Source organism: Dendrobates tinctorius, unplaced genomic scaffold, assembly GCF_039654945.1.
Source record: "Dendrobates tinctorius isolate UK_male_01 unplaced genomic scaffold, ASM3965494v1 ptg000250l, whole genome shotgun sequence".
In the NCBI taxonomy this organism is placed as follows: Eukaryota; Metazoa; Chordata; class Amphibia; order Anura; family Dendrobatidae; genus Dendrobates; species Dendrobates tinctorius.
Window position 1 is genome coordinate 51,809,979 of NW_027361917.1, and position 16,286 is coordinate 51,826,264.

The 16,286-nt window shown below is 37.8% G+C and overlaps 1 protein-coding gene across 5 annotated transcripts in view; it reads right to left on the minus strand.

Moving 5' to 3' along the window:
• Nucleotides 1-16,286, minus strand: part of SYNE1 (spectrin repeat containing nuclear envelope protein 1) — a 591,877-nt gene that overhangs the window by 160,802 nt on the left and 414,789 nt on the right. For all 5 annotated transcript variants that reach the window (XM_073557690.1, XM_073557686.1, XM_073557687.1 and 2 more), the window contains 5 exons: nt 6,938-7,078; nt 3,349-3,516; nt 1,565-1,726; nt 1,231-1,425; nt 307-480 (listed from right to left, as the gene is read on the minus strand). In XM_073557690.1, the coding sequence (XP_073413791.1) occupies nt 307-480; nt 1,231-1,425; nt 1,565-1,726; nt 3,349-3,516; nt 6,938-7,078 (840 nt within the window). The remainder of the gene's footprint in view (nt 1-306; nt 481-1,230; nt 1,426-1,564; nt 1,727-3,348; nt 3,517-6,937; nt 7,079-16,286) is intronic.

Genomic DNA, 16,286 nt, shown 5'->3' on the forward strand with positions numbered 1-16,286 from the left:
ATGGTCACCAAATTTTCTGATGACAGTCCTTTAAAAAAAAAACTTAAAAAGCTACATCATGCAATAAAAGTGGAGACATTAGTCATTTGGAAACACGGGTTACTTAGTATCATGCATATCTTGCCAAAAAGAATTTCATATGGTGATCTTTTACATTTTTAAATACTCCATTCATATAAGTATAAATAAACCAGTATATACAGTGCATATACAAATAGGTTATTTTTCATTACAATGCTCATGTGACATGAAGAAAGTCTGCTACATTTTAAATTGTATCAAGCTTGATGTAATTGATGTGACTACCTGGCAGTCAATGAGCTGAGCTTCCATGTCCATGGGTTCTTCGAATGCACGTAACACATTGTTTAGGGTGGCTCTGGCATCTAGCAGCCAATGATCCAGCTCGTCAGCTTCAGTGCGGTATCTCTGCAATGCCTGCTCATGACGCTGTTCTTCCAGCTGTTCATTCAATTTTTCCTAAGGACGTAATAATTTCTTTATATTACTAGGCCATTACTAAAAATCTGTTTCCTTTGTAAGGAAGAACATGCTCTTCACCCAGCATATCTTAGACAGACATCATAATCTATTTCACAATGTAATCCAAAACATTTCTGCAGAACACTTCAACACAAAATACATATGAGAATATTCCATACAGGAAAATGTATGCATTTCCATAAGGCCTCTTTCACACTTCAGTGTTTTGACGTCAGTTCCAATTCGTCAAAGTGTTAAAAACACGGATCCGTCTAAGATTGCCAAAAAACTGATGCACCGGATCGTTTTATTGGACGGATCTGTCGCAGCAGCCAGAGTCTGAAATTTAAAGGAAGAGAACTGAGAGATAGAGAGAGAGATTTTTTGTCTGTGCCAGAACGGCTTTCAGGGTTAAATTACATGAGTGGAAAAATCTTCCGAGCATGCTCAGTTTAAAAAAGCGGGTCCGCCGCAGACAAAAAAACGTTACTATGTCCCTCTACTCCAGACGGCGGATGCTGAAATTCCTACGGATCCGTCAAAAGACGGATGCAACGGACGACTATCCGTGGCAATCCGCCGCTAGTGCAAGTCTACGAGAAAAAAGCGGATTCTGCCCAAAAAAAAGATGGATCCGTTTTTTTCAAAAAAGGGAGGATTTCGACTGACGTCAAAAGACTGAAGTGTGACAGAGGCCTAAGACATCAGAATGGATAGATGCCTCACATTTACTAAAAGTTACATTACCTCTAGCAGCTGGCGCTTTCCTGAAGCTTTCATTCTGATGGTGGCCATCCTCTCTGCCAGCACAGTTAGTGTGGACTGTAAAGCTAACTGATCCGCGGTCTCAGAATCTAAAGATTCTGACACCAACTCATCGGCAAAAGAAGCTTGCAACTTGCTGATTTCTTCTTGCAGCATTAAGATTTCATCCATGAGAGACTGAAAAAGACGCATTAAAATGCTACTCAATTTCAACCAACCATTTTTGTGAGTACATATATTGTCATTTTTTCTTACAAACCATAAGAAATGTCTGATAAAATCTGAAATATCTATGTAAAAACAGACATCTATGCACCTGATGCTCGGCCATCTGACTTTCAGGAGTTTTGCAGGGTTCCAGGCTTTCGTTGAGTTTGACTTCGATGGCTTCCATTTTGGTGGAAATAGACTGGAGCGAATCTTGGTACCTTTGTTGTCTTTCGAGAGCCTCATATAGAGTTCGCTGCTTTTCACTAATCTGAAAAAGCAACACAGAACTCGTTTCAGTACCAGGCAAGCAAAATGCCTTACATGACATAAGAAGATCTACCTAGACAAAAAACAACACGATAAGGGTATGTGTCTTTTAGATGCCGCTGTGTTTTCCCTGCAAAAGACAATTTAGGAAAACGCTAGTGGTGATTGTATTGCAGCAACCTTTTGAGGTGTTAGGCAGCAGCTTTGCCGCCGGCGTTTTCTTTTTTTATGCATTAATAGTGATCGGTTTCCAAGCAGAAGCCGCCTGAAAAATGGTCAGGTCACTTCTTTTAACTGGAAGCCTGAAGTGGCTAAAAGAATTTAAAAAAGACTGAGCACGAGCACAGAAAACTGTTCATTCTCTTTGTCAACTTTTAAAGAGTCTTCCACCCGAAAAAGCCACTGTGTGCACACACCTTAGTACTGTACTCAAGTTACTTGGAGCTTTGCTGGATTAATAGAAGATATTGCAAGAAAGTTTTGGGAAAAAAAAAGGTCTTATGTCCACTGGACCACAACAGTGGTTTGATGATAAAATTCAGTAAAAGAACACTATAACTCTCAAAGAAGTAATGTTCACTGCAATTACAAAAAGGGATAATCTGGAAATGACGGCAAATGTCACGTATAGTAACTTTAAAGGGAACCTGTCACTGGGCAGGGAATAGACCTGGAGTGACAGAGTCTTCAGATCTTTAGCCTCATTTGCATATTGATGCAAACTCTGATTTATCAGTATCGAAGGAGCAGACTGATATCACAGGTGTCACGTGTGACAGACAGCCATCCTGGAAACGGCTGTAGAAGGTCTTTGAGATTAACTCAAGCACCTAATTGATTTTTGTATCTCTGTTGTGGAGCGATATCCCTTCTCCTTTTAGGACCCAACGGTTACCTCCACCTTCTGCTGCTAATTAGACACATGAGCTGAAGGTTTATATTCATTCTGTGCCTGCAGAATGCTCCTGGCATTAGCTCTTACTTGTCTCTTTCTAGTTGGATGTACTAACAATCGGTTAGTTCCTTCTCAGAGGACTCTTGGAGAATTGTTGGCGTGACATTTCGGTTGTCTTCTCAAGCTACGAGTTCCCCTTGTTCGTCTACACTCTTTATCTTTAGTTGTAGTGGGGACAGAATAATACGCCTCATCCCCTCCCTAACCAGGGCCTAACGCTAGAGTCAGGCAGAAATTAGGTTCCTGCTCAGCGATAGGTGGAAACCTATTTAGGGATGGTTAAAGCAGACAGGGTAATTTTAGATCTGCCTAGATGTCTCCACTCCCCACTCCCCTTGTCCTGGTCTTCCCTCTCCCTTTCCCCTTTATTGTGAACTTATCCGTCACCCAGCGTGACAACTGGCCATGTAAAGATACTGTGAAAACTCTTTGAAAGAGCTACAAGAACATATAAATAGCTTGGGTGGTGAACTCTCGCTGACAAATTACCTTTAATGAAATTGACCAAACTGGCACTTGAAAAAAAAAAAACAAGTATGTGAGTTTCAATTCTAATGGCACACTTGTAAATGGTATTTCTGGGTAGAATATAAATATTGGAATCTAAGTCCATGTAGTATGAACATCAGAGAGAGATAATGTTGAGTTTATGTACAGAGAAAACCTACCACATTCTTCAAGGTCTCCCAAGAGCGCTGAAGATCATCTAGTTTGGCATTAGCGGCAGTCTCTATCCCTGGCTCATACATTTCTTGAGGCGAAGTGGAGTTTGGTTGGATCTTGGCTGCATCCGTCTGCAACTGTTCAGCAGATAAGGCCTGGTAATAAGCAATGTCCTAAGAGCATGAAGCACAACATTGCACTTTCAACAGATCACATACCACAAGCATGCACACTAGTTCCTGAAGCCACAGCATTTGTGTTTGATGATATTCTGATTTATATATTTTTTTAAATTATATTTTACCATTTTATTTTTTTCTAAATGTCACTATATCCCTATTTTGTGACTATAGTACTACTTAACAAGAAAAAAAAATTAGGCACAAGGAAAATAGAGGCTGTCTTTGAATGCTGGAATTATTGAATATATAGGTCTCACTTAAAAGTGAAGTGATTCTAAAAGAGCACGAGAGAAGAAATCTCTGGGATTCCTTGCCCATAGTCAAATGTGTAATTTTTATTTTAAAAATAAGAATGCATAAATTTACAGTTACACATCCTTACAGAGGCAAGATAAGTGTGAAAATTGGTGAAAAGTTCCCTTGTAGACTCGATTTTGGTTCAGGCTTCAAAAAAAGTGTCTGGCGTAAATGCAGCACTGTGACTGCTGGCAAGTGACTTCAGCTGGAGGACTAACAAGGCGGTGGCAGGCAACAAAGTGTACAGAAACAGTAATAATTAGGAAAAAGGGTTTCAATCAAATACCCTCAAGCCAGTGACACTGCAAATAACAGTAGCAAACCCAGACCAAAAAGAACTAAGGATTTCTATGGTATAGAAACTTACGGTTTGCTTCACATAATATATTGGCAACTATGTTCAACTGCATTTGTTTAAAAAATAAATAAGTGACTTAAAAATAACAATTTTTGGGAATCATAATGCTTCCCTGGACTCCATTCAGACATAGCCAGGTCAGAGGTAGGCACATACATGTAGGATTTTTTATACTGTGGTATTTTCTCCATATATTATATTTAGCTAAAAATAAAGAAAATAAACACAGAAATTAAAACTTTTAAAAACAGGATCTGTTCTTGAATTTGGCAGAATACATATGGAGAGAAGTCGAACCACCAGTACATACACTGCAGAAAGCCCATACACATATACATTGGCACAAACGCATGCCTTTACCATCACATACATATAGCAGCGTGTCATTATAACTAGAGATGAGCGAACCTGAACTTAAAAGTTCGGGGTTGGTATCGGACAGTTTGTGTCCGGTGATAAAATCCGAACACGGACTTCTCTCTCAAGTCCATTGCAATGTTCGGAGTTCTGGGTGAAGTCTGGAGGACAGGGAGAGAGAAAACATTTTCCAGCTCAAAAGTTTGTGTTCCCGATGTTTTCAATGGGGATCGGGTTCTGGTTCAAGTTCGGATAGAGTTCTGATCCCCCTAACCGAAATTATGGGTCAGGCACCAGAACCTGAACTTCCTCGGGTCTGCTCATCCATAATTATAACAAACAGAAATCAGAGTAGCTCTTCTGCTCTTTGTGGATGGACAGAGCACCATAGGAGAATGGAACACGTGACTTTATCTTCCCCTAGGCCCAGTGGCTACAAGCATCTCCCAGATGTATGACACTAATCCACTGTATGGACTGATAATGGGAAGAGAACTTTTACTGCATTGAATATATAATAAAGTGAACCTGATCCCCAGACAACACTACAACACTTCCATCAGAAGAGTCACTAAGGCCATAGTCATCCTCATTGTTAGATGGCTTATGTAAGTTACTAATGGCAGCCATACCCTAAGGAGCTGCAGATCACACCACAGCCATCGATACAAAATGCCCGGGAACATCTCCATCTCTGTGTAATCTCAATTAGAGGATTTCTCCAGACAGCATAACAAGGGTCTGTCTGCAACTATTTAAGTACTAATCCGTTTAACTGAAGGCCTCTGCTTCAACCCACTTCTTGTGTTGCCTTCTTCTAATTCTACTGTAATGCCTCTTAGCTGGTCCCGCTCTAGAAAGTTGGCAGAACCGGTGGTAGAAGCAAAAAATAGTGCACGGGCTTGGGTATTGTGCTTACCCATCTGAGAACAGCCTGATGTAGGGGCAAAGACTCTGATTCCAGGGTGATGTATCACTTTCTGGCATGCCTGCTGCTGTTTGGATAAAATCCCTTTTTTATTTGCTGCACATCTGACAGCTCTCTAAATGCTGATCTCTGTAACCCCTTCCACACTACAGCTTGCTGTGTGCACTGTGTATAGGCAGAAAGTAGCAATCAGTGTTGGGGGCGGGGTTATGATTATAGAGGACAACATGGCAGCAAGTTTACTAAGGGTATGCGCACACGGTGCGGATTCTGCTGCGGATCCGCAGCGGTTTTGGCACTGCGGGTCCGCAGCAGATTTAGGTGCGTTGTACAGTACCATTGTTTTCAATGGTAAACTAGAAAACGCTGTGCACATGCTGCAGATTTTTCCGCGGTTTACAATCCGCAGCATGTCAATTCTGTTGTGCAGAACCGCATAATGGATGAGGTGTGAAACCGCAGGGCAAAATCGAGGGCTAATCCACAGATAGGATTTATCTGCAGATTTTTCTAGAAAATCCGCACCACCAAAAAACTCCGTGTGCACATACCCTAATTCTCTAGTGATAATGTCCTGCTGATAAAACTGTGTTTTTATCAAAACTACAGCAAACAGTACAGTAAGTGAGCAGTTACTTATGGCCGATAAACAGGAACGAACATTTCAGGGGACGCTAACTAAACAGGCCTCAAATTGCACTGTTTAAATAGGTTCATCAGTTAGAATAATTTTTAAGCAAGCTTAAAAAATTATCGTTTTCTGCAGTAATTTGTCCTGTGTAAAATGGAGATGTGCTGCCGCTAACATGGGATTCTTTTATGGCTAGTAAACCAAACTTTAATAGTTAAATAGTAACACAAAATAATAATAATTATATATACTGTATATAAATATATTTTACAGTCTCTAGGAAAAGCTAAACCCTAACAGATGCCTCTGAAATCTGTGTAGATAGCTTATGTTCAGATAATAACATAAATTACACGACAGAAAAACAACAAATAAGTGATCACACAGAAACACAAAAATACAAGAAAAATAACAAGACAAAACCAATCTCCCAGACAAGTTCAGCCCGTGATTTTCTGGATCACAAAAAGACACTAGGTCTAGATTAATAAAAGACCATTATACATGATACAATTGTACTCTAATATTCTAAATCAAAATTGTAAAGGAATGGCATCTAACATCGCAAGTCTGCATAAATGCCGAGTGCAGCAGCCTCAGATGTGCCAGTATGGGTAAAGATGCCCTGCAATGAGAGAAGTCAGTATTTCACTAATCAGGCCCTATTAATATTCTGAAAAGATAAAACAGAATATTTGTCTGCAAAAAAACACCGTGCCCTTTGGGACAGATTGAGAAAGATGAGATGTGCATTAAAGCAACGAATCGTGCCCCATAAAGGGTCCAGAGAATCTCGGGTTGCACTTGCTGGCGTCCGGTAACTACGGCGGCATGGTGATACCTGGTTAACAGAAGCATCGGCATTAGCCACAGGTGAAGGAGACCGACAGGCTGGAGGAGAGGAGATCTCACTGTTGGTACCCTCCTCCCCCGATTCCTCAGTGACAGGAGACAGAAGAGTGTGGCAGCGACCGGCGGTCATCTGTCACAGGAGAACACCGGAAGAACCCCAGAGGACAGCAAGGAGATCAGAGAGAAGTCAGAGGTTTGACACAAAATCACAAACATAAAATGACAAGTAGCTCATGTACATAGAAAGGTGCACTTCTGGGGGATCGGTTGCTGACTGGACGTAATACCTGTGAGCACAAAATTATAACCAAACAGATGAAGCAGAGTCAAATTTGTCATTACAGGGGTTTTCCCATTAACAAAGTTTACTTTAATCAACACATCTTGGAATAATAATCAGTTCCACAATTGGAAGTGTTTAAATAAAATGTTGCTGTGCTGAGATAATCTTATAAATGTGCCCCTGCTGTGTACTGTGTAATGTCTGTGTCTGATCATACAGTAACATGGTCTGATCATACTACAGCTCCTGGGCAGGGGAGGAAGCAAAAGAGAATGTATAGGAAGGACAGCAGGGGATGGCAGCGGATTCTTTCTGTAAAGTACAATATTTACCTCTGTTTTAAAACATATTTTACTTCATAGAAATAATCAGCTGTGATCCCGTGCTGTCCTGTCTGTATACTCTTTTGCTTCCTCCCCTGCACAGGAGCTGTGGTATGATCAGATCATGTTCCTGTACGGTCAGACACAGCCATTACACAGTACACAGCAGGGCACATTTATAAGATTATCTCAGCACAGGAACATTTGTCTTTAACACATCCAATTGTGGAACTTACTTTTATTCCAAGATCTATTCGTTAAAATGTACTTTGCTTGAGGGAAATCCCCTTTAAAGGAATCTGTCACCAGCTTTTTGCTAACCCATCTGAGAGCAGCATGACAAAGTGGCGTCAGTTACTTTACTGTGTGCTGCAATTTTGATTAACAATTGTTCTGTCTGCTGTAGATCTATCAGTTCTCTGAATGCTGAACTCTGTATTGCCCCATCTAAACCACTGATTGACAGCTTACTATATACACTGTGCATAGGCAGAAAGCTGCAGCAGATCATGTTGTTCGCTCATGAAAATTCTGATAAAACAGTGATTTTATGAAAACTACAGCAAGCAGCCCGCTAAGTGACATATCGCTGGAATCAGGGTCTCTGCCCCTACATTTTGCTGCTATAAGATTGGGTAACAAAAGCCTGGTGATTGATTCCCTTTAAACTGCTTACATACAGATCTGAGTTAGGATAATTGTGCAGATTGTGATTTTTTTTAAAGAAATGCAGACCATTGTGATAAGATGACAAACTCCTCTCTGCTTTTGGTACCATGAAAAGGATTTTTCCAGTAGAAATGTTTATGGTATATTGAATGGATGACTCATAAATTGCAGAATGACAACTTACTGATTTACTGGTGAAATGGGTGGTCATTATCAATGCCTACAGTCCAGGGACCGCCTTTGTGCCACCAGTAATATATTTTCAGCCAGAAGGACTATAGGCCCAGAGTGATCCTACTTTTGCTTTACCTTAGATATGCTTCTTGCCGTCATTAAACAAGTAAAACTGCACATAAAGACTCCTGTGTGGATTCATCTGCAGTGTCTTTATGAAGAAAATCTCCCCTAGCAGAGGAGACTGGAATTAGCCACCAGAACCCAACAATGCTGCATACGGACTGATATAGGATCAAAAAATAGGTGCACAATTCATATACTGTAAATCACTCTACTAGAAAAAAAACCCCTTTGAATATTTGGACTACTGTACATCCTTGATAATGGATTTCCAGGTAAAAGATCCCATTAAGTACAATTAAAGTGAATCTGTAGCAGGATTTTGCTAAGTAAACTACAGGCATTGTCACGGTGCCGCTGTTAAACTGATTAAAATGATACCTGGGATGGAGAAATCCGTCTTGTAGTTCTTGTCTAATCAGTGTCTTATCTTCCTGCTTTAAACCTTTCCTTGGTTTCTCTGGCTTAGATTAAGAAGATAAGACTCTGCCTACAGTCCCGCCCCGGAGCACGGGCATATCATTAACTGAAAACTTCTAACACTGATTACACAAGAACCACAAGAAGGATTTCTTCAGCTCAGTTATCATTTTAATCAGTGCAACAGCGGCAACCTGACAATTTCTGTAGGTTACTTAGCAAAATCCTGCTGACAGATTTGCTTTTAACGTATCCCTAGAATAAAACCAAAATTTACAGATATGACAAATGACAAACACGAAAAAATCCAGACACGTTTCTATACATAACTGTAGCCTGGCACATAAACCCTGAAGATTATGTAGGTAAATGATCACACACAGTTGACATATAATGGAATTTACTATCCTTTCAATTGATATTGAGCAGATGTCATTGTATATCAGCAAAGTAACCTAAACTGTTTGCAGTAACAGTCTGAGAATTTGACGTGAAATAGGAAAACCTAGGGGAAATCTAGTACATTGTGCTATGCTGGATATATTATTCAGAGTGCTTCTTTAACGCCTTTCCTTTGCATCAAATTTTCAGTTTCACGTTTTCAATTTCCCCTCACTTTCTTCAAAGAGTAATAACTTTTTTTTCTCTGTGAACTGAGCTATATGAAGGCTTGTCTTTTGCGATACGAGTAGTACTTGTGAATGACATCCCTGATTTTACCTTACAATATACTGATAAAATGGGAAAAAATTCCAAGTTCTGCAATTGTTTGCTTTTTAGACCATCCATTGCATGGTAAGACGTGCTCTGGCAGCACGGTTCTCCAGGTCAGTAAGACTAGGGTAATGCCACACTTGCATATACATAGATTTTATTTTAATGTAGAAAAGTGTATTAAAAAATGTGGCTTGTGTCATCATCTTCCGAGACCAGCAACGCTTTTATTTTTCTGTTGATTGTGCCATATGAGGGTTTGTTTTCTGCATTCTAAGTTGACAGTTTTCTTGATACCAATTTAGGGTACATGCAACGTTATTAAGGTTTGAATTACATTTTTTAAGGAGGTGAGGTGACCTAAAAACCATAATTCTGGCATTTTGATTTTTTTCTCTTTATAGCATTTACCATATAGGTTAATTACTTATATATTTTAATAGACCGGACATTTTAGGGATGTGGCAATACCAAAAATGTTATTTTTTTAATATCTTTTATTAAAGGAGGGAAGTATAGTGATATGAATTTTAAATGATTTTAAACAGTTTTTTTTCACTTTTTTTCACTTTGTGGTAGAAGACTTAAACCTGTATACAACAGTATTGCAGTATGTTGTGTAAAACATGGTATGCTATGAGGCAGGAGTGCCAATATTGCAAAGGCAGGCTCCGGTAACCCATTGGCGCCCCATTACAAGGAGGGCAATCGGAGCAGGTGCCCGCATTCAATGTCAACCCCTTCACTTAAATACCGCTGTCAGAAATTAACAGCAGCATCTAAATGATTAGTCTGTCGGCACAATTTTGTAATGTATACACATGACTGCAATAACGTTGTAACAGTGATTACATTGATAACTTTGGTCAAGAAATCTGCATTGTACTTCATCTTTAACCCCTTAATGACGGATCCAATTTTGACCTTAATGACCAGGAAAATTTTTTTTATTCTAACCAGTGTCACTTTATGGGGTAACAACTCTGGAACATTCCAATGCATCCCAGTGACTCTGAGTTTGTCTTTTTTCGTGACTCATTGTACTTTATGTTAGTGATAAATATAGGTCGATATGTTTTGAATTTTTTTGTGAAAATATTGGAATTTTGGTGAAAGTTTTGAAACCTTTATTCTAAAATTTTTTCAAAAAACAAAGTATAGCACAGAATACAAAATCAATTGCAAATTCAGATAGGTTGGCGGGTGCAGAAAAAACTAAGAAGAAACCAGAGATGTTTTGAACACTGTGAAATGTTCTTAAACTCAGTATACCCTTTGTTTTTTTTTTAAACTATGGAATAAAGGTTTTTCGATTTTAAGAACAAAGCTGGATTATCTTTCCTTCCTCATGGTCTATGGAGTCTGACAGGGACTCAATCCTTTGCTTCGCTGAAGGAATTCCTCCAGGTTCCTACACAAGGGTGAGCTGAAATCTTTTCTTTTTTCTTCACAAAATAATTAATACATAACATTTTTCATATGTCTACTTAACATTTGCATCATTTTTCAAATGTCATTTTATTTTGTTGGAATGTTAAAAGGGTTAAAAGTTTTCCAGCCAGGGGCGTAATGATCGCGGTCGCAGAGGTCGTGATTGGGCCCATGGGGTGAAGTGCCAGTTGGACGCCAGTGCAAACTTCAACTGGATGTGCATCCTTGTATCTGCTGGGTCTCTGCGCAGCAATACACACAGTCGACCAATCATAGCCCAGCAGCTGATGGTGGCATGCACGTGCCTGGGAGAGCATAGCAGTGACGTCATGCACGCCCGTCGCTTGTACGCTGAAGTCAGGTGTCAGCTTCAGAAGATTACACAGCAGGGCGAGGGAGCGGAGGGAAGGAAAGTAGAATCATTTTTTCTATATATACCAGGGCCTATAATAAGGGAAATATATATGAAGGTGGGGTCCAGTATAAGGGATGTATATATCAGGATGCGGGATACATGATTGGGCCAGGATGGGGTATATATATACAATGGGTACGGAAAGTATTCAGACCCCTTTAAATGTTTCACTCTTTGCTTCATTTCAGCCATTTGATGAATTTAAAAAATTTCATTTTTTTCTCATTAATGTACACTCTGCACCCCATCTTGACTGAAAATTTAAAAAAAAGAAAAACTGAAATATCACATAGTGCACCATACTACAATGTGCCCCACATATTGCTCCACATTATAATTGTCCCATATAGCGCACCACAGTTTAATGGCCCCATATAGTGCCCCACAGTATAACAGCCCCATATAGTGCTCCACATTATAATGGCCCCATATTGTGCACCACAGTATAATGGTCCCATATAGCGCATCTTTGTATAGTGGGTACGGAAAGTATTCAGACCCCTTTACATTTTTCACTCTTTGTTTCATTGCAGCCATTTGGTAAATTCAAAAAAGTTCATTTTTTTCTCATTAATGTACACTCTGCACCCCATCTTGACTGAAAAAAATGTAGAAATTTTTGCAAATTTTTTAAAAAAGAAAAACTGAAATATCACATGGTCATAAGTATTCAGACCCTTTGCTCAGTATTAAGTAGAAGCACCCTTTGGAGCTAGTACAGCCATGATTTTTCCTGGGAATGATGCAACAAGTTTTTCACACCTTGATTTGGGGATCCTCTGCCGTTCTTCTTTGCAGATCCTCTCCAGTTCTGTCAGGTTGGATGGTGAACGTTGGTGGGAAGCCATTTTCAGGTCTCTCCAGAGATGCTCAATTGGGTTTAGGCTGGTCCAGTCAAGAATGGTCACAGACAGCGTCGGACTGGAACACCTTGGGCCCACCAGAGAAAATCATTCTTGGGGCCCACTATGTAGCTGCATAGAGTTAAATACCAGACCACCAATTGTGCGGTAAAACACGCTAATATCCGGGTATAAGGTTGTACATGTCTTAATTATGTAGCAGGAGTTGGGGTACCCCCTCATAGAATATAAAGCAGCCCCCTCACATAGTATAATGCAGCCATCTCATAGAATATAAGGCAGCCATCTCATAGAATATAATACTGCCCCCCTCATAGGGTATAATACTGCCCCCTCATAGGGAATAATGCACCCCCTCATAGGGTATAATGCACCCCCTCATAGGGTATAATGCACCCCTTCATAGGGTATAATACTGCCCCCCTCATAGGGTATAATACTGCCCCCCTCATAGGGAATAATGCACCCCCTCAAAGGGAATAATGCACCCCCTCATAGGGTATAATGCTTCCCCCTCATAGGGTATAATACTGCCCCCCTCATAAGGAATAATACTGCCCCCCTCATAGGGAATAATGCACCCCCTCATAGGGTATAATGCTGCCTCCTCATAGGGTATAATGCACCCCCTCATAGGGTATAATACTGCCCCCCTCATAGGGTATAATACTGCCCCCCTCATAGGGTATAATACTGCCCCCCTCATAGGGTATAATACTGCCCCCTCATAGGGTATAATACTGCCCCCTCATAGGGTATAATACTGCCCCCCTCATAGGGAATAATGCACCCCCTCATAGGGTATAATGCTGCCTCCTCATAGGGTATAATACTGCCCCCCTCATAGGGAATAATGCACCCCCTCATAGGGTATAATGCTGCCTCCTCATAGGGTATAATACTGCCCCCTCATAGGGTATAATACTGCCCCCCTCATAGGGTATAATGCTGCCCTCCTCATAGGGTATAATGCTGCCTCCTCATAGGGTATAATGCTGCCTCCTCATAGGGTATAATAATGCCCCCCTCATAGGGTATAATAATGCCCCCCTCATAGGGAATAATGCTGCCTCCTCATAGGGTATAATGCTATATAGATATATAGATAGAGTTAGATAGATATAGATAGAAAGATAGATGTAGAAATAGATAGATATAGAGATAGAAAGTAGATAATGGATAGATATAGATAGAAAGATTCATAGAGATAGATAGAGATAGATAGAGATAGATATAAAGATAGATATAGAAAGAAATATAGATAGATAGATCGATAGGTAGATAGATATAGAGATAGATAGAAAATAGATAATGGATAGATAGATAGATAGATAGATATAGAGATAGATGGCTATAGATAGAAAGATATAGGGATAGATAGATATATAGATAGAGATAGATAATAGATAGAGATAGATAATAGATAGAGATATACAGATATAATAATAATAATAATAATAATAATAATATAGACATATATAGATAGATATAGAGATAAATATATATAGATAGATGGCTATAAATAAAAATAGATATACAGATATATAGAGATAATAGATATAGAGATAGATAGATAGATATAGAGATAGATATAGAGACAGATAGATATAGAAAGATAGATATAGAGATAGATATAGAGATAATAGCTAGATATAGAGATATGTATAGAGATAGATAGATATAGAGTTAGAAAGATAGATATAGAGAGATATAGAGATAGATAGAGATAGCTAGATAGATAGATGGATAGATAGATATAGATAATAGAGATAATAGATAGATATAATAGATATATATATAGAGATAGATGGATAGATCAATAGATAGATAGATAAAGAGCGAGAGATAGAGATTGATAGATAATGAGATAGATATAGAGATATAGTGTTAGATAGAAAGATAGATATAGAGATAGATAGATATAGAGGTAGATATGGATATAGAGATAACAGATATAGAGATAGATAGATAGATATAGAGATAGATAGATATAGAGATAATATATAGATAGATAGATATAGAGATAATATATAGATAGCTATAGAGAGAGAGATATAGAGATAGATATAGAGAGAAACAGATATATATATATAGAGATAGATATAGAGATAGATAGGTAGATAGATATAGAGATAATAGATATAGAGATAGATAGATATAGATAGAGATAGAGAGAGCGGTAGATATAGAGAGAGATAGATACAGAGATCGATAAATAGATAGAGAGATAGATATAGATAATAGATAGAGATAGATAGATAAAGATAGATAATAAATATAGAGATAACAGATAGATATAGAGATAGAGTAAGATAGAAAGATATAGAGATAGGTAGATATAGATAATAGAGATGGCTAGATAGATAGACATAATAGATAGATATAGATATAGATAGATATAGATAGAAAGATAGATATAGAGATAGATGTAGAGATAGAAAGATAGATATAGAGATAGAGCGATAGATAGAGATAGATATAGATAATAGATAGAGATAAATAGATAGATAAAGATAGATGGATATAGAGATAGATATAGAGATAGAAAGATAGATAGATATACAGAGAGATAGATATAGAGATAGAGATAAATAGATAGATATAGAGAGAGATATAGAGAGAAATAGATATAGATATAGAGATAATAGATATATATAGAGATAGATAGATATAGATATAGAGAGAGATAGATACAGAGAAAAGATATAGAGATAAATAGATAAAGATAGATAGATATATAGATATAGAGATAGAAAGATAGATATAGAGATAGAGCGATAGATAGATATACAGAGAGATAGATATAGAGATAGATAGAGATATATAGATAGATAGCTATAGAGAGAGATATAGAGATAGATATAGAGAGAAACAGATATATATATAGAGATAGATATAGAGATAGATAGGTAGATAGATATAGAGATAATAGATATAGAGATAGATAGATATAGATAGAGATAGAGAGAGCGGTAGATAGAGAGAGAGATAGATATAGAGATAGATAGATACAGAGATCGATAAATAGATAGAGAGATAGATATAGATAATAGATAGAGATAGATAGATAAAGATAGATAATAAATATAGAGATAACAGATAGATATAGAGATAGAGTAAGATAGAAAGATATAGAGATAGGTAGATATAGATAATAGAGATAGCTAGATAGATAGACATAATAGATAGATATAGATATAGATAGATATAGATAGAAAGAAAGATATAGAGATAGATGTAGAGATAGAAAGATAGATATAGAGATAGTGCGATAGATAGAGATAGATATAGATAATAGATAGAGATAAATAGATAGATAGAGAAAGATAGATAGATATAGAGATAGATATAGAGATAGAAAGATAGATAGATATACAGAGAGATAGATATAGAGATAGAGATAAATAGATAGATATAGAGAGAGATATAGAGAGAAATAGATATAGATATAGAGATAATAGATATATATAGAGATAGATAGATATAGATATAGAGAGAGATAGATACAGAGAAAAGATATAGAGATAAATAGATAAAGATAGATAGATATATAGAGATAGAAAGATAGATATAGAGATAGAGCGATAGATAGATATACAGAGAGATAGATATAGAGATAGATAGAGATATATAGATAGATAGCTATAGAGAGAGATATAGAGATAGATATAGAGAGAAACAGATATATATATAGAGATAGATATAGAGATAGATAGGTAGATAGATATAGAGATAATAGATATAGAGATAGATAGATATAGATAGAGATAGAGAGAGCGGTAGATAGAGAGAGAGATAGATATAGAGAGAGATAGATACAGAGATCGATAAATAGATAGAGAGATAGATATAGATAATAGATAGAGATAGATAGATAAAGATAGATAATAAATATAGAGATAACAGATAGATATAGAGATAGA